Here is a 26,222-nt window from a genome sequence, read left to right as displayed (position 1 = left end):
CAGTCAACATCAGGTTGAGCTGTTGTTAGTCATTGATGGGTTGTGACAACTCCCCTTGTGTCATATCGTGAGGCTGTTCGATGACCTCATTCGTCATTCCTGGGTCCATAAACCCCATTTTAAGGGAGCACTTCATGATGCCTATCACAGTTAGCTCAATTTAGACATCCATACAGCATTTCCAAAGCGATGAGCGAAGAGATCCAAAGTCGGACATCTGCATCTGCTGATCAGTTTCCAACATCCGCAGGACTACGCTCTGCTGTTAAGACACCTTGAGTGCTTGAATGATGCCCACGTCCAGTGGCTGGATCTTGGATGTCACATTTGGTGGCTGAAAGAGTATGGTCACCGCAGTCAGGGAAAGCTGCACGTGGAGTGCTGAACAGTTGTGAAGCACGAATAGGACCTTCCCATTTTGCTTCATCATGTCATGGTCAAATTCTACTGGCCACTAGGCAAACATTTTGCTTGTCATCCTGGCCTGTGCTTTTTATCTGTAGTGCACTAGAATATAAGTTTAGAGCACCATAGCTTGCGAGACTTTCTGATGGCAAATGGCTGCCAGCAGTTGCTGCTGTCTATGTTTGTGCACCACAGAATGATAACACAAACCTTACTTTACTTTCCACCCGCATAAGTGTGTTTCTTTAAAGCCGTGGGCAGCATCTAGAACAGGGGTTTTCAAACTTTTTTGCTTGGAGGAACCCCAAAAGCCTTCAAATAGTTCCAGGGAACCCCCCCGCCCCCCCCTCCCCCTCAGAGCCAGTCACATATCAGCTGCCGGGTCAAGACGGCTCCTGTGCTTGTTCTTCAGATAGGCGAGGGCTGAAAATGCCTGTTCACATGCATATGTAGTTGCAAAGGGAAGCAAAATGTCCACTGCCCTTTCAAAGAGGCATGGAAACAGCGGAGCAGTCCCCATCCAAAATTTCACCAAGCCTTCACCATTAAATTTTTCTTTGAGAGCAGTGCTTGCCCTGAGCTCTGAGGATTCTCGCGGAACACAAGAAGACAGCCCGCGGAACACCTGTGTTCCGCGGAACCCAGTTTGAGAACCCCTGGTCTAGAAGAATACAGTGCAGGCCACCTATTGCCCGGGCTGAAATCTGGAACGTCCTAGAGGGGAGCGAGGTCGCTTCCCTTGGACAGCACCTGCAGTTCGTTGATGGGAATGTTTCTGGACAGAGTGTTCATAATCCAAAAAATGCATGTTCAATGTCTATTCAGGTTGCTCTGTGAAGGCGCTTTCTTGTTGTTGGGTCAGCATTTATACTTGCACTTGTAATCTTGTCCTTGCATTTCGCTGCTGTCAAAATGGTAGACTTTGACAGGCTTTGTTTCTTCACCTGATCGCATTTCATTGCACCTTGAGCAGGTTCTTTAAAAAAGAATAGCTTTCGCCATTGCGACATCGACAGCCTTTCTTTCCGCAATTGAAATTGAATATGCGCAGAGTCTGCCGTCACACTAGATGGATTTGCAACTCTTAAAAGCTCACGATGAAGCCGATTTGAGCCATCGGCTGTCTTAAAAATTATAAATATATAGCGCCAAGTCTAACATGAAGAAAGTAGCAATGTACAAAGGAGCATCACGTCAACCACACTTGCAGCTGCCTGCTAGTGGTAGCAGAGCACCATGCAGAATGCTAATTGGGGAATCGACGCATGCCACGCGACCAGCTGGGGTAGTAAGCCATACCATGTGACAGTGCTGATATGCCTATTTTAGTGTGGTAGGTCTGTCATTGGCACTTCCAGTGCTTCATTTTTTATTGCTTTCATGTTCGCCAATTTCTTTCTTGGAGATTAAGTGGGAGAGTGGAGGAACGAAAGGTGATGTGTCATGATGCTGGGAAACCATCCTAGATTGCCGTGCCTGTGGGAAATGTGAATTTTTACAAAGTTTACGGCATTCAGTCTGAGCTGTGCGGCGATAGTTGTTTTTTGTATCTGAGATGCGGTGCTGTTGCCATAATGCATAATGTTACTTCAGTACCACCCTCGTTCTTAATAACTCAGCATTCAATATAATTACGGCCGTTAAAAGTGGGCTCGACTCTATAGCCGAGGTTTACACATTTGTTGGTGAAAGATGGAATGAAGAGGTAATATGTTATTTAGGATTCCGGTTAAAATCGCTAAATATTGTCACTTTTTCGTGCGACAGGTCCTTTAACGGCAACTGGGTAGAACGAGATACAAGCATAAGTTGGGTAATTGGTGTTATTGAAGAGAGTAACATTGGTACACTAAGGCACTGCAGCTGTTGCCCTAATGTAACACGTATAGAAACTCCTTGTTATGATTTACTTATCCACAGTACTATTACAAATTACTGCCACCACATGTTTGGAGAATTTAAGCCTAGCAATGCTTTTAGCATCCTAATACTTTACTCTTGCATTTTAGGTACCTGTCAGGAAATGCCTTTCAGAAATCACTCCTGACAACTCATTCAACAAGCAAGTTCCTGACCAACAGAAGAAGAGAGTAAGAGATTATAAGATAAAATGTGACCCTATGGTAGTCCATTGGGAGTCTTATCATGCCTAAGGCAGCAATATTAAAAAAAAGAAAAAAAAAGAAAGCACTTCACAAAATACCAGCTCTAAGCTATGCCTTAACTTAACCATGCATGATATTGCTTTCGCTTGCTAACACCATACAAGGAGGATGCATGTCATTTGTGATGAAAATTTACTTAGATTCACTTGGATTCAGGCAGTAAGGCTTGCTTGGGAGAAATGAGATAACCTTGCTCAAAACATGGCTGCATGAGTCTGTATCACCTGCAGCACAAATTTCGCGCAGTAGCTAGAAGCCAGTGAGTTTCTGTTTCTGTGCATGACCCGTTTGCAACCTTTAGCTTTTCATTTTGTCATTTTTTTCCAGCAAGCTATTAACATCAATGAGGCAATTCTGATTTCACTGACTAATGATAAAGTCATGTTTCTTAGTTTTATTTCTGTGCTCTTAAAGTATGAAGTTTACTTGAAACATACACCAAGATTTATCCATGAAATTTTAGTTATAAAATGCCATGTGAAAAATGTTTGTTCTTGATGTGTCTTTACTTCATTGTTCCCGAATGCTGCTCAGTGCACCATGCATCTCTAGACCAGACTCTGATATTAATGCTAACCTTGTTGTTGATGAAATTTTTAATGCTGTTTTTATGGGCTGTTCTTGTCATGTATTTTTCAGTTGTTACGTGTTGAGGCAAGAGTGCAGATTACAAATTTTTGTTTACTCATTTCTTTCTTCTGCCGCAGCTAATTTATGTCTCAGTGATCATGCTTTTGTTAGTGTTACATCAGTGGTGCAGCTGGGGTTTCCTTTAACTCAACCTGCAGTCTGTCAGGGGTCCCCTATTTTCATTCTTCAGTTGAACCTTAATACTATAATGAACACACATGTTCAAATCACATACTGTGTCAAAGACTTTCAGAATATTTTTAGTGAACACATGTAATTTTCACTTTATATATTGAATGCATTTGGTCAGGAAAAAGATATGCAGTTAAATCTGGTTTTAACAAAACAGAAAAGTTAACAATTTTTTTGTTTCATGTAGGTTTCCGTAATAAGCAGTCTGCATCTGGAAAAGATAATGCAGAATGGAAATAATACGGAACATATGTATATAAAATTGTCATGGAAAATTGCAAACACTGAGAAACATTTTTCAACTGCACTAATAGTGCGACTGTGGCAGCAGCTGCCATGAGCTCTGGGGACTCGACGCGGTTGTGAGTTTGACTTCCAAAGTTTGAATTTTAGCGAGAAATTGCTCGTTCTGTGCCCTGAGCAGCTCGATTTGTTTGCGACTCACGGCATCTATGCCGGTGACCGCGGGAGCCATGACTTGCGCTCCTCTGCGGTTCAGACGTGGTTGGCGTGAGGTGGGGAGAGTTGGGGAGTTGGACGCACCTGCATCATGCATGTTTCCACTCTCACTTTGCCATCACTGTTGCCCCAGAAACAGTCGTTGCACGGCACTGGCGCTCTCCACTGTCCCCGCTCCCTATAAGCGAGAGCTATCGGTGCCAGAATATCGCTAGCAACAGCAGGGCGGCAATGAGTGCACATCATTTTTTTCTATTCGCTATTATTTTTTTTACTTTATTTGAGCATGAGCTGTTTATTGCATTTTATCGTAGCAAAACATTCACGGGTTCCTGCCAAATTTCGACTAACTAAGCACTAGGTGCGATGAGTTTGTTACTTTAAGGTCAATCTGCAACACTTTGTTTCTCAAATACCATACTTTCGCGACTCTAAGCACTCCTGGATATCTCGAAGCAAAAAGCTTCGGTGATGCTTATGGTTATGCTTTATGATTTAACCTATGGATATGCTTACGGTTCAGCCGATGTTTATGCTTTATGATTTAGGCTATAGATATGCTTGTGGTTTAGCTTATGGTTATGCTTTACCATTTAGGCTATGGATATGCTTACGGTTTAGCTTATGGTTATGCTTTATGATTTAGGCCATGGATATGCTTACGGTTTAACTTATGGATATGCTTATGATTTAGCTTATGGTTATGCTTTATGATTTAGCCTATAGCTATGCTTACAGTTTAGCTGATGGTTATGTTTTATGATTTAGTCTATGGATATGCTTACGGTTTAGCTTATGGTTATGCTTTATGATTAAGGCTGTGGATATGCTTACGGTTTAACTTATGGATATGCTTACCGTTTAGCTTATAGTTATGCTTTAGGAATTTCAGACTCGTCTTTGTTGCGTTGTTTAGCGAGAGGTTCTTCTCATCTCGTCGTCGTTTTTGCTTCAAAATTGCGGCCTCTCTTTGATGTCTCTTAAGATAATGGCGAAAGCTTACCTATCTTCTGCCTCACATCGTTTGCCTCTTATCAGGGTTCGTCGCAGTCCTACATGCAATTAGAAAAGGCACAGTATCTGTCACATGTTCTCCGGCAAAAGTGACTTTGGACCGTACACCATCGTTCCTGTCGCATGGCATTTTGCCGCGCGTTCAAGTGTTGGATTGGAGATAGTGAGAACGCTAGACAAAAAACTAATCTTACTAGTGTGCCAGAGTACTCGGGTTTGAACCCGACCCCAGCGGCTGCGTTTCTATGGAGGCGAATTGAAGAGGCTCAGCACATTAAAGATCATCAGGTAGTTGAAATTACTCCATAGCCCTCCACTACGGCTTCTCTTTCCTTATGGCATGGTTCAGGTGTCCACAGAAACAAGTGTGACACATACTGCGCCTTTCCCTTCCTGTGCGCCGTGCGTGACCTCGGATATATGCTGGCTCACGCGAAGTGCGGTGTTGACTAGCGTAGTGAAGCTTTTCGCTTAAAAATGTTTGCATGCAAATCTAAGCAACCCAAGGAAGATTGTGGTATTCAAGTCTGCCAAGTGCGCTTGCTTACACCATCGTTGAACCAGAGCTGTCAGAGTTCTGAAGTGGCGAGACATTCGTGACGTGATCTCCGGCTTCATGTGTTGTGCTCAGACACTACATAAAAGGGGGCGGAACAAAACAGCAAAACAGCAAAAAAAAAGGCAATTTTTTTTTTTCATAAATTACAGCTACTTTTACTCTAACCTTTGTTGACTCTCTCTTTAAATGCGTTATGCATTCAAAACAGAAAACCACATAATTAAAGATGCCATCATACTTGTAACGGCGCTGCTATAGGCAAAATGGTTGTTGATGTCTGCAGTAGTGGTACCAGGTTTATATAGTGTATTTATTGATCTAATTCTATTTCAAACATTATTGGTAAATTCAGTAATAGCTTTAACAATCTGTGCGTTGTAGTTAATAACATATTCTACTCGCTACCTGACCAGCATGACAGTTGTGTTCATAGGGCTTCATAGAGTTGCTATACTACCTGTATGTCGTGTCTGCAACGTCAGTGTTTGCAGACACAGACTACCACTGAGAAAACAAGACTACTTTGTGGAAAAATTAGGTTTTAGATGGTTCTGCCGTGTTTCTCAGCTCCACAGCTGGATATTCGTTAATTTGGGTATGGAGCTTCCCAATGAAATGAGAAAAAAATTGTTGAAAAAGTCAGCAGACACTTCCTTCAAGTTTCTGACAAAATTTATGTCACGAATTTCAGCTATGACAAACTATTTAACAGTTTTTTACTTGCTCAGTATAATGATGTTCGACTGTAATAATTTTGACCTCTTTGAAGTTACATGTAATTCCTACATATTTTTCCATCCTTCCTGGCAGAAAAGAGCATTTTTGTTATGCTCAAACGCACTAATGTTTATTTGTTCAGCTAAGCTTAACAAACCTTAATGACCAAAAGTTTGGTTAACTGTTGGAAACTTGTAAGCATCTCAGATATAACAAAACTTGGTGATTCTTGCATCTCTTTTGCATTTTTAGACTCCGTCTGGGTCAAGCCAACAAAATAATGTCCAGGAAGACAGTAACATAGGCTTGGTGAAAGAAGAGCTGAAAGGTCCGTTGCATAAAGCACGCAAGCACCTCAAGACCTTTATTGGCAGCAAGAAAGACAAGAAGGAAAACAGGGACGACACGGACGAATCAGGTGGAGAGGATGCCCTCTCACTTCGATCAGAAGGTGGGCTGCTGAGCTCGTAATTTTGTGTTCATGTTGGGCGCAGGGATGTGATTAAAACATAACCATAGTATGAAGGAGCACTGAACAAGGGTAAATGGGGTATGCCTCAGTTCGCACGTCGAGCCAACATTTCGACAAGTGGACTTGTCTTCGTCTGGGCGTAACCAGTGTTAAAGAAAAGAACAAGTTTCTTAGGCATTGCAATTTACATTGGGCATTTAGACATATCTTTGCCCACTTCTTGTGACCCCTTGCCAAATAGTATTGCACCTTTTATTTATTTATTTACTAAATATGGCAGGCCCTTAGAAAAAGCCTTATCAGCAGGGGCATTGTTTGATCAAAAGTATTGTTTTAACAGCAGGTTGGTAACAGTGCTGCTAGAAATAATTTGAGGTGTCCAAAATCTTAACAGCTCTATGTGGTGTTCTTTCCTCTAGCATTGTTGTTGTTCTGCTATGCCACGCACAAGTTATGGGTCATCACATTAATATATAGGAATGAGGCCAGCAGTCATTGAAAACAAGGATTTCAAGTCATAGGAGAATGTAACTTATATTTAAAGGAGGTGTTGATTAGTTTTTCAAATCTGTTGTCTACTTAATTAGGTATAGAATAAATTCATAGCAGAATTAAAGGCAGACATGCCAGTGCTGGATCTGTAGCCAGGATCTCTGCATGTCATGTGCATGCTCTACACACTTGGCTGCGGAGGCAGCTGTCTTTCTAGATAGCAGTGAACACATGTGATGTACCAAAAGAGTCAGTACTTACGTTGAACTTCGTGGCACTTGCTGTGAGCTGCATCGTAAGCACGCATCTCTCACTTTTTGATCCAGGTCTCTGTACAGAACCAATGCCAGGAGAAAGGAAACAGGCCGTGTCGCATACACTCAAGCCTGTTGGAACTCGGTCAAAGAGTGAGCTGTGCTCGGTGTGCAAGCGTAGCATGACACTTTTCATCAATCAGGGCAGCAAGTGCACACGTGAGTATTGGTTTCTGTTGACACTTGTCCTGCTTGTGTCATGTGACTTTTTCGTTATTGCTGCCTGTGAAAACCTTTTTCCTATTGATAGGGACGTTCAAATTTTGAACAGAACTTTTTTTGGCTATGTGCTTGTTGGAGTAAGCAGTTATATTATTCTTCAGTTGTGACTGTCTAGGAAGTACATATTTAACTGCTTCAGTTTTCTACGGGCTGGTTGTTGCTTCCCTTCAGTTATAGGTTGGCCGAAGTCTGTCCTAGGCCACCACTCACAATGGCCAGAACTTTAATTTCCAGCAGGAGGGATTATGATAGATTAAAAGTGGATTCTGGCCGGTCAAGAGTGGATTAAGGCTGGTTGCAATAGACTAGGTTGGACCACAAAGGAATAGGTTCTGCGAAGGTAGACTAGGACAGTTTAAGAGCGGACTGTGCTTTATTAGGTTGAAAAGAGGTGGATTGTGGTGGATTACAGTGGATTAGTAGATGGAATTAAAAATGGTTATAAATTTCTTCGTTAACTTTTTCCAGCTTCACTGTCTCGCTCCTAGCTTTGTGTCTTAATCTCTTATCCTATGGGCGAAAGGCTGTAACTCAAAAATGAAAGTGCGTCGCAAAAGAGTGCTCAATCAAGATTTTCTCTGCGAGCAGCTAAGGAAACAAAATAACAAACCAAAAAACGAGCGCATGGATGGTGCTGCGGTGCTATGGGTGATGCCGAGAACACTCGTCGCATTCGCCAGGCTAAAGTAGACAAGACGAATCTGTGCTCTCCACTGACCAAGAAGCTGATCGGCAGCATAGTAGGACAGAGATGCAGCACACGATAGAGGCCTGGCAGCAGTGATGACATCACATAAAGGGGGGCCTTCAGCTCTCAGAACTACCATCTGGGATGAGGGTCATGCTAGTAGGGCCCGCTGGGGCGATGGCATAAGGAGCGTCAGTGCGAATAAGCTATCTCTGCCGATGACTAGCTGCTAGTTCACATCAATGGTTTAACTAGGCGGTTGCCTAGTTTAGGCAATTTTTTTTCAAGTAATTTTAAAAAGTTTTGATTGCAGTTTTTTAGTTGTTTTGTTTCGATGATGTGAACTGTACAGTAGGCATGGCATTATGTGTATATGTGTTTTGTAGCACCTCTGCAGCTTTTGTTTCTCTTTTTTTGTAGCATGAAACATTTGGAGCTCTGCTGTTATTCTGTTTTAGTGTATTGCAGCTCTGAGGCAATAATCGCATAGCAGTAGTTGCCTAGTAGGTGACAGTTCATGAGGCATTTAAGAATAAAAAAAATTGAGGGTTGTCATTTGACATATTGGTCGTTTCGTAGTCATTAGCAGTCATGATGAGTCATGCCTAGTCATTGTAGTCATTTCACTTATCGCTAAGCATTTTTACTCATTTTCAATCAGTTGCGGTCATTACAAGTCATAGTTAGACATATTGGTCATTACAAGTTATTTTTAGTCAATCATCATTATTAGTCATTAGCTTTAGTCATTAACTCTATTGATGTCTATTTATAATTTTTATTCATTACCTATCACCATCAGTCATTTTCATTCTTAATCTTCCTCCTCACACGTCCGCTATTTGAGAGTGATACATCATCGCACAGATGCGACGCACAGATCACACGCACAGCTCCAGCGCACAGATTTTCACTCCATGAGCCTAGGAAGGCATTCTTCTTAAATATAGGAAGACGATGAAGCTCCACCTTAAGAGTAGACTTGATAGCGCCTTTAACACCGCCTTTTCATTCTGTGAATATTTGGCATTGAGAGGTTGGCACAGAACTTAGGAAAGTGTTAGGTTAAGGTTTTTTTTTGCTTTTTCGGGGAAAGGAAGGTGCAGTATCTCTCTCACTTCTTAATGGACATCTACACTTACTGTGAATGGCATACAATTGGAGGTACATACATTGTCGTTTCTAATCCCTGTCGGAAACTAGCCTCCAACTTGACTAGCAGATATATGCTAAATCGGAGTCAAAAGGGTACATTGTCACCCTAAACACTGCACAAAGAATTTGTCACAATTTTGACACGAAATCACGTGCATATCTTTTCTGACAGAAGTTTCTTTTTTTTTTCTTTTTTTTTTTTTTTGTTAAATTCTGGGTCATGATGATAGCGATGCCTCGTCATTCGAACAAGCTGTATATGCTTTGCATAAAGGAATTATTTCGGGACATATGCTATGCCCTTTGAGAATGTGACAAGAATCCTAAATGGCATAAAGTACTGCAGAAGGTGACATAAACTGAAAAGGTATCACTGTGCCTGCTTCTTTCTATCACTTGCCTTGAGTCCTTTGTATGCATTATGTATTAACAACTTACTATAGACACGCGGCCGCACACAGGAAATTAACTGGCCTTCCCTCTTCTTTTGTATCGCTGGTTCCACATGGGCTTATAATGAATAGCTCTGAGAGAGAGACTTTAATCTGAGGAGCCTGATTTCCTCTTTTGTGTTTATTTCTGTTCACGCTGGCCAGGCTGCAAGCTCCTGTTCCATCCCGAGTGCATTTACTTTTCGGAGAAGGTGCCTTGTCGAGGCAGTAGCATTGCGGGGAGTGCAAGTGGGGAGCCGACGCCACCAGCCCGCTCTCACAAGCCCAATCGGGCATCGTGCTTGTCCGTGGAGTCAGGTCAGGGCCACCAGCCCCTGCTGCCCGTGCAGTCTCATCAAGGCATGCATCCTCTGCACCAGCAGCAGCAGCAGCAGCAGCAGCAAGGTGGTTCGTGGAGTGTCACTCGGACAGCTGAGTTCAAGGACCCAGGGGACATCCTCATTACTGATGTCTCAGAGCTGACAAACCTGGACTCCTTCCTTGTGAAAAAGGTGAGCCTTTCTTGTTCAAAATGACACCGTGACCGATCTTTTCTACTTCTGCTCGGTCTTGGGTAGCGCTGATTTCATTGAAAAGATTGTGCCAGCCCAACCGTCGCCCTGTCAGTGCGTTGAATACATGTCCATTTAATTTTTGTTCAAGATTTGATCCTTTGGCATTCTTATGGCATTGTTGATGCAAAACATGTATTGATTGCTGAGAAATTTTGAGTTGAAAATGGAATGGAATTTTTTTTCATTGTTCAGCTCAAGCCAGTGATGTTGATTTTATATTAGAGACTGTACGAACTCAAACCTTTTTGACATGGAGGCTATTATAGACGCTATGATAGTTGCCAAAAGTAGATGGGGATGTGGTTTAACCTGAGAGATATTTGGAAGAAGTATTGTTGACTGAAGTGCAGTTTGTTTGTGAAAACAGCTGTTGGCGATGATGCTTGTATGTGAGGTTATGGCTTTTATAATATAGAAAAGCTCTATTTTAAATTAAACTAGCTTCTTTTCCATTAGAATGCTGTAAGTAATCAAGGTAGGCCTACTGGGATTTGTTTTCAGTGTCCTTTTAAATGTGCTCTAGCGTCATAGGGATGCCATTGCTTCCGAAATTTTCTCTGCTGTATATGTTTTCTCTGTAATAGTCATAGTTTTGCTGTTATTATCTCAAAAGCAGGAGACCATTGAATAACATTTTGCCAATTAAATTTACCGTAATGCAAGTGGCCATTTTATAAGTCAAACTTATGATAATTCGAACATTTTTTACGGACCTGTGGAGTTCATATTAACAAGCTTTTCTCACAATCTAAAAAGCGAGATGAAATTATGAGGGATGCAGTTTGCCAAAGGCTGTATATAAATCACCTTTTTACATGACCATGTTCTCGTGAATTATGACTTCATATGGAACCTGTAATGAGGTTTTGTTTGTCCTTGACTTGATTAGTAGCCCAAGCTTTACCTTGTTAAAAGGAAAAATTTTAAAAAGCACAGCTTTCATCATTTCCATTCACTACACAGGTTTCACCGATGTTAATGCCCCATGAGTTATCAGTGGGTTGCTCTTGATGTGTGCTGCCCTTCCTATTGACACCTAGGTTGGCCACCTATCGAGTGTGAGTAAGAAGAGGGACTCAGCGGTAGATATGGTCTTCAAGAAGGCACTGAAGAGCTTCAAATCCAACCTTATCAGCACATACTCTGTGGCTGCTCAGGTGAGCATTTGTCAGACTCTGCATGTAACTCTGAGAGGTTGTGCTTAGATGTCAGATCGCAACCAAGGGATTGCCATTCTCAGGCAGTGGGAAGAGAGAGAGAGAGCTTGAAAGGTTAACTTTGAACCCCTTTTTTATTTGAAATTCACCTGAAGGGGTACGGTATGTCAGTAACATGGTATTTTTTGACCGATACTCAGATCTAGGCTACGGAGAGCCCCAGGATGGCTCTAGCCATTGTATGCTGTCACTAAATCACTTCTATGCCTCTTTCTGTACAGGTATTTTGATGTTTTTCTTAAAAACGCAGCTCAACTGACAAAAGCAAAGAGAGTTAACAAGTAGAGCACCGGCTGTCGACTGTGTGATTTAGATATATATACAAAGCATTCCAAAAAACAAGTGCACAGATAAAAACATTCACGTCAGCCATCTTTGTCAAGGTATGCGAGTTCATGGGAATGAATGATAACTAGTAGGATGCTAATGCACATGTCAGAATTCTTTTGAATGAGGTAGGCTTTTTTTTTAATGATCTTATTATTAGAATTATTATGTGAAAGGATACAGATAAAAAGCTCCATATTTAACAGCCATTTGAACGTGCCTGCGTGGCCGCGGGGGAAGTGCGTCTTACGCAGTATCCAACAGTCTTGAGTGCGATTTCCATCTCGCTCTTCGTAAACTTTCTTTCCAGTGCAATCAATTGACTTTTCAGTTCCACCACACCATGTGTGACATGAAACCTTTTTGACCAAACCTGATTTGCTCTGCATTCTTACGGCGCTGGTGGCCAGTAATTGTCTGCCAAACGAAACCTTAATGCAGTGGAGTTAAGCAACTGCTGTCAACAGTGCTTTTCATATCGCATTAATTTCTTTACTTTTTATGTAGAGGAAGATGAAATAAAAAAAAAACTAAGCCTGCAGTTGCTTGTTCCAAAAGTTTCATCCCAAATAACTATGCACTCTATGCCACATATGCTAGGTGCGCTGCTCACTTTGCAAGTTGCTGTTTGAGTAGTGTGGTCACAGGTGGTTCTGCTGAACTTGCAATGCAATGATGGCTCGTCACAAAGGTAAAATTCCTGCTTTTCTAGGGCAAAATTTTTTTATTACTTATTTTTGAAGCTGTGACAATGTGTAAAACTTAAAACTTTGTTGCTTAGAAACCTCGGTACTTTGTATCATCGCTAAACAACTCTTGCTTGCTGCTGAGGCTTTGTCTCTCCTCTTGTCACCGCCAGCATGGAAAGCTGTTGGGACAAACTCAGTGCATCCTTCCTATTTGTAATGATACTCAACAAATCATATGAGGGTCATGTTACATCTTTTTTATGTGAAAAGCAGTCAGTTGGGGCATTTTACTTCATCTAGTTATTTTAGGCTCCAGGTGGTAGTAGTTCTACTAGACTCATTGTTGGTGAGGCTTCTGCTTATTAGTGCTTATTACTGTTTTACAGTTATAAAGTCAGAGGCAGGTGGTTTCTGTTATTATTATGGAAATGCTCGGATTTGTCTTTCAGGATGGCCGGCTGTGTTTGAGATATAAAGACCTGACTGATCACTTTGAGCAAGTCGCACGGTCAGTCATTGAGCAAGAATGTTCACGCGAGACCTTTCCCCTTACGATGGCTGTCAACGCTTTTCGAGTGTTCCTCGATGAATTCCGCAACCTTTATCGCTCCGAGAACAAGCCGAAAAGCAAGGTGGGTAGTAGAAGCCTTTTGTGCATTACCTTCAGTTGCATCTCAGTATCAGTGTCGTAAGACGTCTTTGATTATGCATGGTGTGATTGATTTCTCTCTTTTTTCTGGCAGGGCAAAAAGAGAAAACGAAAAAAGAAAGCCTCTCAGTTAATTGTGAGTATGGTGGCTCTGATGGAGTGAGTCTCAGTCTTCATTACAGAAAGAAATGTGCTGTGGATAGGTTTGCATGCAGTTGATAGGGTGTTAATTGTTTGGCAGGTTCTGGGTTTTATGCATTACTGGTGCTGCACTACTTAATTCCAAGAGGATAGTCGAATATTGCGTTTTGTGCGAACTGTAAACACATTTGTAATGCTTCAGTAGGCATAAGTTCATAATTTAGTGTCATTGAAAAACAGACTGGCGAGGTATCCAGGGAGGCAGCAGTGCACAGTATAGCTGTGACTTTTCCCCTTCACCTCTCATGGCTCTTGACGTTGACCTAGCATGGTTTTGTGCAGTTATATTTGGCTGCCTTATACGTTGTAATGCTCTGAGGAATAAACTGTGTGTGGCAGAAAGTCCTGGTCCTTTATGTTGATTTTTATGATGGTCTCATGTGAGTGTGGATGTTTTTGCATTATTTTTGCTCTAAAGTGATACAATTCTGTTGGGGGTTGGGTCTTATATGTGCAGGAGCACTGTGGTCACATATTTGCCCTTGTGGTGATCAACATTCCAACGGCCTGCGAAGTGTGCAGCAACTCCCTCTGGCTTACCGAGAGGGGACTTGTGTGCCAAGGTTTGTTGTGCATGCTTGTGTTTCATCTGCATCGGGCAGCAATTCAATGGTATTGATTATGAGGAAAAGTAGTGGTTGTTTTGTTGATTTTATGTTAAATAAGTAAACAAACTTTTTTTTTTTTTGTTACTATGCATCACTGGAGCTATAGTTATAAAGGCTTTAGAGTGAACATGCAACCATAAAATCTTGAAATTGTTGCTAAGGTGCAATTTGCACATGGTGGCGGACACCTTCATTCTTGCTCTGAGGGTTGCCGATGGGTTACTGATTGAAATGTTGAGTGCTGTATCTGCTCTTTATCTGCTCTAGAGATTTTGTATGTTGTGGAAGTTGAGTGATGCTTGTTCTTAAAACTTTGCATTTTTACAACCTAAAATTTATTTTTACCCATGGCTGCCCTTGCAGCTGGCATAAATTTTTATTTTTGTGGTTCCATTGCTCTTTTTCTCTCAGGGTGCAAACTTACCTGTCACAAGAAATGCTATCAGAAAGTTAGTTCCTCGTGCAGGGATGTCAACATCCTTCAGGTGAGTGATTTGTGCTTGCAACCTATAGGTTGGAGCAGTTGTGTGCACAAAAAGTATGATCTGAAAACAGCGTGACAGAGGAATACAGGGAGTGCCTTATACCTCAACCATTTTCTCACTCTCTCCAAAAGTGCTTTGCATGGCTGTTGACAGTTCAGATGTGCTTTATTGAGTTTCTCTTAGAACATTGCCTGTCAATAATATTTCACAACTTTGTCTTTCATTAACCTTTGGTCACAAAGAATTGTTGATGAAACATCACCTTTCTGTTTCCTTTTGCGAGGTTTAGTAATGTATGGGTGCGGTGAAGGTTTTTTGTTTCAGAGGTGGAAATGTTGAGTCCTACGGGATGACTTTTGCAGGGTCGCAAAGTGTTTGGTGTGCCGCTAGATCGTCTTGTGGGGGATGATGTGCGCATCCCAGTTGTTGTGGAGCGGCTCATCACCACCATTGAACTAAAAGGTCTCTACGTTGAGGGCATCTACCGCAAATCTGGCATCACCTCCAGAGTGACGCAGCTCAAGCAGGACATGGATGATGGTAAGAGAAAACCGATAGCACCATGATAGTACAGGTGCCTTGGCACAGAAGTTAAAGGTTTGTGCGGTTTCAGAAGTACCCAGATAATCACCCTGACAAAAACAGTTTTGTGCAAATTTTTTGCGAAATTTTTTCGCACTGCTTACTATTCAGTTACCCTAAAGGCTCAAGTGGGCATTCCATGAGGTGGAGGGAGAAGGGGGGTACACAAAAGATTTAAAATACAGAATGCACAGAAGATAGGTAACAATTTGAATACAATGTCTTTACAGGCTGACATGTGCAGCTTCTCTCAAGAAGCACTTAAGGCTGTCCACAATTGTGACATGGTCACTGATGGGCGCAGCATTTTCCTAGAGCCGATTCCAGTAACGGGTGCTGAGAAGTGCTGATTTATACCGGCAAAAATGGGCTGTACTTTGCACACATGATCAAATGGCTCAATATGTGATTGGCTGGTGCAATGTGTAGTGCAGAAAATGATGAGTTACTATGACAAAACTTGTGAAAGAAACACCATAGTTCAAGCAGTCTGCGTTTCTCGAAAGGTGCTAAGTTCCTCTCCCTTTTTTTTTTTTTTTTCAGTTATGCTGGGCATTCGCAAACATTTCTTTTTGATAAACTAGGGAGCCTTATTTTATAGATTCTAGTTCCTATATTAGGTAAGCTTGACGCTGAATCTATATAAGAGATGCATACTTAACTTTTGAGCAAACTAATTCAATGTAAGCCTGTAAGTTTTGTAGATGTATGAATGTAAGTTGCGTCTGATGAAGCCAAGTGCTTTAGAAGTCTTGCTTAAGATCGCATATGTGTGGAGGTTCCATGACAGGTTGGGTAATAAACAAATTCCTAATATTATACTGCATTCACCTCAACATTATTTAATGCATAATTATAGGGCATTGGTCCAACCGAGATAAACATGATGGCATTAATTTTAGACACATTATTCTTTATTTGCCACACTCTGCACCGATTATTAAAGGCCCTTTGTCCACCCTCCGGTCGAAAATTATTTCTTCCCCAGTGACTGTGAGGCTTCGCCCCCAGAACGCAAAGCCGCAAAATGTTTCTGAAAAGAGTAATTGATAACACAGTTACAGCCACTGCAATCACCCGATTCTGTCGTGTTTCTCTCCTCCCGTTTCCTCTCAAAGGTTGCTCACTCTCCTGCCTGGTCATCTATCCTCCACAAGACAAATTCCCCTTCCTTCTTCGCGTTTGCCGGGAGGTGGGGCGAGGTACTCTGCGTGCGCAAAAACGAAACGCCTGAGGGAGTGCGCGCCGCTGCATTCATTGCATTCAGTTTGGCCGTGGTGAGGGAAAAGCGAGCGGCGCACACAGTTAGTCGTGTACGCCCATCCTTCACCCGTCAGTCAACTAGACGGACCAATGGATGTCATGCTATTCCGATGTCAGTTACGCAGCCCGACGGGCCAGCATAGAGAACGGGAAAGCTGGTTTCCCAAAAGAGGATGAGAGAGCTTTGATTTGTATTTTTGCTGCTCTGCGGCGCGCGTGTCGCTGTAGCATTTTGCACAGACTATCTCCGGTACCTGATCGAAGCATTGGGCTCCTTTGCTTAAAAAGTCATGCCCTGGACAACAGTGGCCCTTTAAGCTTGATCAGATCATCCTGTAAACAGTGCACATCTGTATGGTTGGTAATCTGTCTATACAGGGTGTTTTGCCAAAGACTTTCCTCAGTTTTTAAAAATAGGGTTTCTAAGTTAGAAAACCACTTTGTTCAGCATTGCATATTTAGCGGTAAAATGCATCACAATACAGCCACGACATGCTAACTAGCAAGTTGTTTAACTAATATTGAGTGGTTAACTTTTTAACCATTATTCTTCGGCTCATAATATTTTAGAGGCTTGTAGTTCAACGTAACTAATGCCCATGTCATTCTTTTTTTTTGAATTTCGAAAATACATTCTTTTCGCCACTTCAGTGTAATGAATTTTGTGACCTCTTTTGGGCAAAAGCAAAATCGAGTGGCCGTGGGCAGTGCTATCCACGCCTGTGAGCACACATCACACTGTGGTGCACCTGTAATGTGCTCGCCCGTTCGCCACTCCCGCCTAGGCTCTGTGATAAGAGACCGTGGGATAGGTGTGCTGCCGTGTGGCTCACACTCTTAGGCATGGCAGCTTTGCTGGCGGACGTTGGGTGCACATAGAGCCGCATTTTCCTGCAAATGAAGAAACCAGTGTGAATTTCTCTATAGGTTAGGAGTTAGCACTAATATACTCCACTAATAAAAAGTACTGCGGTACCAAGGCCAAAGCATTCTGTGTTCAATAAAAGTATTGTTGGCAACATCTTGTTGAGTAGATTAGAAGGACCCACAACTGAATTTTAAGGGTCCAATTTTTTCAATTTTAAAGTGTCCAAGGTGTCCCGATTTCACCACAGCTTTGCTTTAAAAGCGGTGGAAGATCTTTATGGGGCATTTTTTGGTCAGTGGATTCATCAATTTTTATATATTCTGATGCTGGAAACCGTGATCAGGGAGCACAATAGCCATTGCATGCAAAAGTGCACTGGACTAAAAGCTAATAAATTCCTAGCCATCAGCCAGTGATTGGACAATTTTATTAGTGTATTTGTACCGTCAATTTGAGTTTTTATACCCAAGGCTGTTAGGGCGCAGTGAAGTATGTTGTGTTTTAGTTCAGTTTTACTGGACTGTGGTTACAGCTGCAAAATGCTGTGATGCCATCTAGTAACCAAAGGCCGAAGCACTGCATCGAAGAAGCACATGGAGCATTGCTTTGTATTGAAAGGCACTGGAGAAAGTGCAAGCTACATCAGAATATGGATATAACAGTCACTTCTGGAAAAGAAAAAAAAAATTCTGTGCACTTAACACACACCGTATAAACTCGTGTAAGTTCCGCGCTCTTTTTTTCCAGATTCGAGGGCCAATTTTTGGGGTGCGGCCCATACACGCAGCATACTAAAAGCTTTTTTTTTTTTTTTTTTAAATTTAGAAACAGACCAGTCAGTGAATGTGCGGCATTTATTTACCATTCAATCATCACTCGCAGAGTCTTCAGACTCCGAGCTGGTGCAGTGCTCTGGTGCACGTTCACCCCACAAGTCTTGTCATCAATCTCGTCTAAACGCTTTGAAGTACTCGTCACCTTGAAACAGTGGGATACAATGTCCGTAGACATGGAGCTCCATGCGTGCAAAATCCAGCCAAGCACAGTCTCGAGCGGTGCACTCTTGAGCCACCAATCGGCGTCTAGTCGTGATTGCCGTTTGCCATTCATTCCGAGTAATGTCTTACAAATTCAACCTTAAAAGGCCGTTTGATGCTGACATCCAGGGGTTGCAGTATGCCGTTGAGGTTGCCCAGAATGAGCCATGTCGATGTGGACACTGCGCAGGAGTTCTTTAACCCTATCCATCAAGTTGACCGCGCAAGTCGCAAAACACAGCCGGGTGTGGCAGGGGCTGGCAATACTGATGGTGACCCGCGACTTTGGGCACCATCCGTGGGTGGCATCTGGAAGCTTCTGTGCACGTGCACTTTGAAGGCTGTTCCTGCGTGGGTCATGGAAAGTTTGGGTGCGGGCCTTACACAGACATTTTTTTTTTTAATGTTTGCTTCAAGAAATAAGGGGTGCGGCCCATACATGGGTGTGGCCCTTACACGCGTTTATACGGTAATATTTTATCAAGATGTGGTTGCATGGTGGGATGAAACAATGATGACATTGTTTTGATACAAAATGTTGCTTGTTTTGATACAAAATGTTGCTTCAACATTTTTGTGCAGTTTTCAGTGCCAAATAAGATTATATAAATCCTTGTTTAATATTGATATTACAGTGCTTGACTTGTTCAACATGAAACCAGATTCTTTCAGTTTCATCATAGCCTTATGGCATGTTTTGGTCAGTTGTCTACCCTTATCCAATGCATACCAGTACTCAATGCACCCTGCTGTAGACTTGCTTATTTTTGTTTGGCAGTGAAAATAACATTGCTTATATTTCATTGCTTTTCTTTTTGTGTAGACCCTGAAGGAGTGGACTTGGACAGTTACCCTATACATGTACTGACAGCAACCCTTAAGGCTTTTTTTCGGGATATGCCTGAGCCGCTCATGACTTTTGAGCTGTACGAGAGTTTTCTTTTGGCCACAAGTAAGTATTGCTGGCTTCATAACAGCTGAATCTGTGCCACCAAACTCAAAAATGTGCATTATTATTCTTTATTTCTCTTTGTAAAGATTTTCAAGACCCTGATGAAAGAGTGCAAGCTATTTTTATGGAGACCAAGAAGCTCCCATCGGCCCATTATGACCTCTTTGAGAGATTGGCGTTCCATCTTGCAAGGTACTGTTGTACATTCTTTGTGGTAACATCATTAGTAACATTCTCTGGTTACTCCAAAGCAGCAAATGCTAATCCCCGCATGTGGGTGGGTACTGTTGCTGTGCTGTGTACATTTTTGCAATAATCTTAAGTACGGTTATCCTGCAGCGTTACTCAAGTTTAGCAGCCATTCTGTAGATTTATGTATTATATATCCCTACAATGGCATTCTGCTTTAATTTCAAATGCACAAGTGGTTGTAAATACCAGCCATTTTCCTAGCTGAAATAAGGCGAAGACAAATACTAGAGGAAAGAGGTCTGCCTGTTGATAATAGTATAATCTTAGGATGTGTTACTCAAGGTGTAGCATGTTGTGTCTTGTAGAGCTGTGCGAATAGAAAAATTTGGGTGTGAACTGACTAGAATATCCTAAATATTTTTCGAATACTGCCAGGCTGGTTTGCAGCAGGAATCTGAAAACCATGTTCAGAAAAAAGCACATTTCTTAGTACTAGTATGCAAATAAGTTTTCGGATGCAAAGTTATGAATAATGAAAGTTGTTGCAAATACGATATATTGGAATAATTCCCAAAATTAGCACAGGCAGTTGAGAATAGAGAGAAATATTTTTCTACAGAGCACATCTACAAAAAGGAAAAGAGATAGAAAAAAAAAATTGTTTTCACCCATCATCACAGCAGCTTGTTATACCTGTAAAGCCGTTAAAGGGGGATGTGGCTCTCATAAAAAAAAAATGCTTTTATTTGTTGTTCGACTTGCACAGAAAGTTTTGAGCGTATTAGTATTATAACTGGTCTTGCAAAATTTTAGTTATATATTTCAGGAACCTTTCTTTTTATGATATATTTCTTTAGTTCTTGTGAAAAGACTGTCGATTTAACAAGTGGGCCAGAGTTAACAGATGAGCTTGTTCAACATTTTTTCGCGATTCGGTTGCCTCATACATGCCTCGATTTAGAAGAAAATTTCATGAAAGAAATTAGACTTGTGCATTTTAGAAACAAAAAATCTCTTGATCTGCAGTATGGCTCCAGGAGAGCAACAAAATGGGGCCAAAATAGATAAAACACTCTTTTGTCGTGAAGAAATCTGCTTCACAAGGTGATTACTTATATGGTTAGAAAACGGGGGCTGAGAAAAACTGCCATGGTTGAAGCGTTTTTCTTATATGCAGAGCCAATGCTTCTTAGTGTGCTTCCTAGTGGATTTCAGCACCGAAACTTTGAGACAGCACAGAATACTGGGCTACAAGTGAACGCAAATATTTTGTGAAGATGAAACTTTTTGCAATTTTTCTTGATTTTACAGCTGCGTACCCACCTAAAGAAGAAAGCAGGAATCATGTAGTAATACCTGATTTACAGTTATTTCATAACGATTGCTGTCAGTGAAAAAAAAGTCTTAGTTACCACAGTTTGAGTTAATGCTTATATGGAAAAGAGAGCTTACTGGATGCTGTCATGAAGTATTGTAAAGTGGATACTTCTTTCCTGGAGGAAAGGTGAGCGGTCAATTAGTGGTGATGCAGGGCCCTGGCAAAATGCAATGAGATGGTCCTTTAATTAAATAAATAGAAGAGTAGCAACCTGGGCATCAACACTGGCTGGGCCAACACTAGCGTCGGTTGTGGAATGCTGCCTGAAATAGAGCTTTCCCTAATACATGTAGCCCGCTTCGCCCTCAGGTATCAATATCACTGGATTGCAAACCCCCGTGATGAGTCTCAACCACGCAAACGCCGTTGCAAACTGCGAAGACGCGAGAACAAAACCATGCTGCTATGTGCCCCCAGCACGTGAGCTTTACAGTACGCAGTTTTTTTTCTTGTACACTGTGGTCTAAGATGCTAGCTTTTAAGCTCTGATGAAGGTTAAGAACAATCAACGTGGTCGCTGCAAAACAACCGCAGTAGCGCACGCAGGCCGCAACTTTACCTCTTGACCCTCTCCTCATAAACCAGGCCGCTTAAGGATGTGTGCATATGGTGATCTAAAACGGGGTGGTGAGGCTCACAGCAAGTTGTTCGCTGCGTCGTGAGTAGCCACACTGACATTGCCACGTGGTACTACAGTTCGTTTTCTGACCCATGAGAGTGCAGCTGCATTTGGTGGCAGTCAGCGCATTACCATGCAGGATTGCCTCTGTTGCTTCTTTGAGGTGATGAGCTCTAAATTGTGTTACAAGTGCTAGCTATACTGGTGTTTGGAGACCTTGGATGTTTTGCTGCCAGCTTAGGTGAACTGGTGACGGTCAATTTATGGAATTCTGGTCCGGCGCTTTCTTTTGTTCTGGGCATTTTGCATTTTTGTGCTTACTGGTGTGAACGGTGAACACTGTGTCAGTGCATCACAGTGCTGCTTCCACTTTGTTGCATGTCAACTATTTTACTCCAGTGTTGTTTCTGCTCGCAGCAGCTTCACTTGTATGGCTGTGACTGTAGAGGATGCAGGCTGTTTGAGGGTGCATTTTACAGTAGTTGCCCACATCATTATGCAGTTGGTGTGCTTTGCCATTGCTGCATTGTACTATATTGTGCTACTGTGTTTGTTTGCTCTTGTTTTCTTTCTTTTCTTTTTGGGGCACTTGTTAGAGCAGCCTTCTGCATTTGTTTCCTTGCTTGTTTCCATGTTAAGTGTGCGTGCAGCAGCTTTTCACTTTGCTTGTGAGATGGGACCTTACATCACCCTCCTTGACCGTCCAGTGAAGCACTGTTAACTTTTGTGACGCAACAAATACACAGGCATGATGGAGAGAACAGTGGTACACGAGTGCTTGAGCCCCACCACAGCAGCTATGACGTGGGATTGAATCTGGAGGCGAAAAGCAAGGCACCCGTGTGCTGTGGAATGTCAGTGCACATTAAAGAACCCCAGATCCCAGGTGGTCAAAGTTTCGGAAGTCCTCCACTCCAGCATCTCTCATAGCCTGAGTTGCTTTGGGATGTTAAACACTAGAGCCAAAACCAAACCAAACCAAAGGAGCACTCGTGTACTGTTATCTTCTCTACTATACGCCCTTTTATATTAGGTGCACTATGAATGTTAACTGTGACTAGATGGCTATGCCCAAACCATTGCATTGCTAGTGCACCTGTATACCGAAATGATCGCATTATGGCTTCTTGAGCTGCTGAAGTGGCTCTGCTTTTGGTGCTTGGCCGCTGTCGCTCAATGTTGCAGGATTTAGACCCAGCTGCAACAGCCACAGTTTGATGGGGGTAAAATGTAAGGGTGCCATTTTCCACATAGCAAAAATGCATGCAGAATAAAATGCATGCTGTGCGATGTCAGTGCACGTTAAAGAACCCTATGTGGTTGAAATTTCCGGAGTCCTCCACTACGGTGTCTCTCATAGCCTGAGTCGCTTTGGGACGTTAAACCCCACAACCCAAACCAAACCAAAAAAAAAAAGATGCTAGTGCTCAGTGTTAGTCTGGAGTCGTCCACTGTGGTGTTTCTCACAATGCACGTGTGTTGTTGGGATGTTGATGCCCACATTTACAACCAATTTATTTTCTTTTTTCTGGGACTGCTGTGCATGCTGCAGGGTGGCCCAGCATCAGGAGTTCAACCGCATGTCTCCCGAATCTCTGGCCATTGTCTTTGCACCCTGCATCCTGCGCACCAACAAGCGGCTGCAGGCACAGGACACACTCGACTGCGTCAATAAGCAGACAATGTGAGTGACTGCTTGTTGCCATGGTGGTTTTTGGCTGCCATTTTGGGCTGCACTGTTATGCTGGCCTAGATTTTGCGGCACATTACAAGATTCCTTGTGGCACGTTTATGTTTAGTCATGGAAGCCTGAATTGAAAGTCTTTTATAACCTTCACTTGCTTTGGCTTGTTCAAGTGATGCTGAAACAATATTTGTGGCAATATTTTAATGCAATAAATCCGTAGATAGGTCAGGTCTTTGTGAGTATTTGAGTCAAATTTGAAAGCCCTGCATGAGCACTATAATTTACAAATAATATATAAAAAGTGCACCTGGTGTCTGCTCGCAACCAATACCCAACCCCTTTCCCATTGATGTCAACTGTGCTTTCTGGGTGCGCCTTCTCATTGGGTGCTCCCAAGTGATGCAGGTGGCATGGGAGTGCGGGAAGGCGCTTTTACTACCTGTTTATTTTGTATCTTGCTCGCCGACAGTGATGAATTGAGGGAGAGCATCATATTTGATTGCTGATGCGTGTACAAGAAGAGAGTGAGAAGTTTAGGCTTAAACTGAACATTAAAAAGACAAAGATCATGACGTCTTGCCCTATCAAGACCTGGAGCATCAAGGGACAAGAAGTGGAAGCTGTGACAGATTTTCTCTTCTTGGGCTCCAAGATTACCCCGGAAGGAGACTGCAGCTATGAAATTAGGAGACGCCTGCTTCTGGGAAAGAGAGCCATGGTTAGCCTTGACCGCCTAGTAAAGAGCAGAGACATTAGTCTGCCAACCAAGATCCGTATAACTCGTGCTATGGTCTTTCCAGTTGTGATGTATGGATGCGAGAGTTGGACTGTGAAGAAGGCTGACCGTCGAAGAATTGATGCGTTTGAATTGTGGTGCTGGCAGAGACTCTTGAGAGCTTCTTGGACTGCCAGAAGATCAAATCAGTCGATATTGTCGACCATAAACCCTGACTGCTCATTGGAGGGTCAAATTATAAAGTTAAAGCTCAGCTACTTTGGTCATCTGATGAGAAGAGAGGAGTCGCTGGAGAAAGATTTGATGTTGGGAAAGGTTGAGGGTTGCCGGAGAAGGGGTAGGCAGCGAACGCGATGGTTAGATGGCATCCTCGAGGCGCTGCAGATGAAGTTATGTGATATTAGGAAGATAGTGAGAGACCGGAAAGCGTGGCGTGACATGGTCCATAGGGTTACGAAGAGTCGGACACGACTGAACGACTGAACTGAACTGACCTTCAGTAATAAAGCTAGATTAAAAATGTTTGTACTGCAGAGAAGACTGACAATATACCAATTGTTCATGCGCATTTTCTAGTGCCTACAATATGCTTGGCCTTGGAGGTCAGTCACATTGCCAACAGGAGAGCAGCGAATAAATTATCTTTCCTTCACATAGAGCAATTGTGGCATGTGTAAGAGGCATACTAGAGCATATACAGTAAAATTCCATTAATTGGGCCTTCAAGGGAGCAAGGAAAATATTTGAATTATCAGAAAATTTGAATTATCGAATAGCCCTAAAAGCTGCCAAAAACCATTTGAATAACATTAATGTTTCGTAGCAAACGTCTGGAACATGGTTGTTTCATTTCAGATGAAAATTAAGAGATAGTGATTATTTTTAATAGTTTTATCAATGACGCAAAAAAAGAGAAATATGCGTGGGCATTACAACTGCATGAAGCCATCGCAAACTAAAACTGGCACCATCGCAAAATAAAACTTAAAGCCCCACGGACGCCCAAAACAGTGTCCAAAACTGTGCGACTGGTCAATGCGCACGCCCAATGGCAGTGGCGATATGGCAGGTATGATATGAATTCAAGAGCAATGAAGCTTAATTTATGTTGCTGGGCTATATTTTTGCTATGGGGGACTTCCGGTCATCATCGCATTTACCATAGGGCAGAAGCCTGAGCTGTATGTGGGCATCACTGTCCCATGCAACTCAAGTTCATGGTTTGGTATTTAGATGGTTGCTGGCTTCATGGGCGATAGCTTGAAGTGGCCTCCCGTCTGAACTAACCAGTGAAAACCTGCCATTATGCGAATTAACGAGTAACGCTGTAGACTTACATGGGCGTCAGTCAGGATTGCACTCTTAGTTAAAATTGCCCTAATTTTTGAAATAATGGGGGTCTAATTAATGAAATTTTGCTGTATTTCTGAAGGTTGTATGCTGTAGGGCTGTTTTAATTTGATCTGATGTGTGAAACGTGTCAGTCGGGCTTCCAAGTGCCTGCTTTTAGCATTTAGCAACTACAGTAGAATCCCTTTAAAAAGTCGCTGGGACCAGCAAAAATATTTACTATATCAGGGTCTTTACTATATCAGTTGTTGGCGATGACATAGTTCTGAAGATGCTTTCTGGTAGTTAAATAGGCACTTCTGAACACGTCTTGTTGCTTAATGTAAAAAAAAAAAAAAAAAAAAAAATTGCGTCTCACTTTTACCATCCCTTCGTGCAATTTTTTTGTTATAAAAATATTTTTACATCTTGTGGAAGTACTTTTAAGCATGCGGACAACATGGTTGCGAATGCAGCCAAATTCGATTTCATGTGAACACCAAAGCCTTGCATGAACATGGTGTCACTTGCTGTTTCTATCTTTTAAAAGCAAATGAGAAATGAGTGTGGCAGTCAAGTGCTGTAAGACCGCACTCGCTGCACCTCCACTTTTTGCCTCCGCTGCCTCAGGCTTCGTGCTGCACAATGCGGTGAATGTTCGCCTGGTTCTTCCCCATCCCTATTTCTTGCTGCACTTTTACTCTCCTTTATTTTCTGAATGAACCACGCCGCCTCCTTTCCATGCTTGTACACAGCTTTACTTTTTTTTTTCCTACGCGCTGCGTGCTTTTTCTCACTGTTGTAAGGCCTCCGTAAAGTAGGCTTCCCCTGAATGCTGCTAAGACTGGTGGTAAAGCCACTTAAACGAACACTTCGTTATTTTTCTATTTTCAAATACAACAAATCTTTGCCT

General features: G+C 42.3%; 1 protein-coding gene across 2 annotated transcripts in view; it reads left to right on the top strand.

Annotated features, from left to right (window-relative positions):
• LOC146198377 (unconventional myosin-IXb-like) overlaps positions 1-26,222 on the top strand; it is a 109,601-nt gene that overhangs the window by 67,924 nt on the left and 15,455 nt on the right. Inside the window, exons 27-39 of one of the 2 annotated variants that reach the window (XM_084593858.1) lie at positions 2,415-2,495; positions 6,394-6,592; positions 7,432-7,578; positions 10,081-10,427; positions 11,531-11,647; positions 13,173-13,355; positions 13,467-13,508; positions 14,031-14,136; positions 14,593-14,666; positions 15,029-15,206; positions 19,240-19,368; positions 19,455-19,560; positions 23,110-23,241. In XM_084593858.1, coding sequence (XP_084449984.1) covers positions 2,415-2,495; positions 6,394-6,592; positions 7,432-7,578; positions 10,081-10,427; positions 11,531-11,647; positions 13,173-13,355; positions 13,467-13,508; positions 14,031-14,136; positions 14,593-14,666; positions 15,029-15,206; positions 19,240-19,368; positions 19,455-19,560; positions 23,110-23,241 — 1,841 coding nt within the window. The remainder of the gene's footprint in view (positions 1-2,414; positions 2,496-6,393; positions 6,593-7,431; positions 7,579-10,080; positions 10,428-11,530; positions 11,648-13,172; positions 13,356-13,466; positions 13,509-14,030; positions 14,137-14,592; positions 14,667-15,028; positions 15,207-19,239; positions 19,369-19,454; positions 19,561-23,109; positions 23,242-26,222) is intronic. The other variant, XM_084593859.1, reaches the window with a different exon arrangement.

The sequence above is a fragment of the Amblyomma maculatum genome, chromosome 2, assembly GCF_055883805.1.
Source record: "Amblyomma maculatum isolate TAMU_Amacu chromosome 2, ASM5588380v1, whole genome shotgun sequence".
Classification (NCBI taxonomy): Eukaryota; Metazoa; Arthropoda; class Arachnida; order Ixodida; family Ixodidae; genus Amblyomma; species Amblyomma maculatum.
This window is presented reverse-complemented; position numbering and strand designations above follow the sequence as displayed.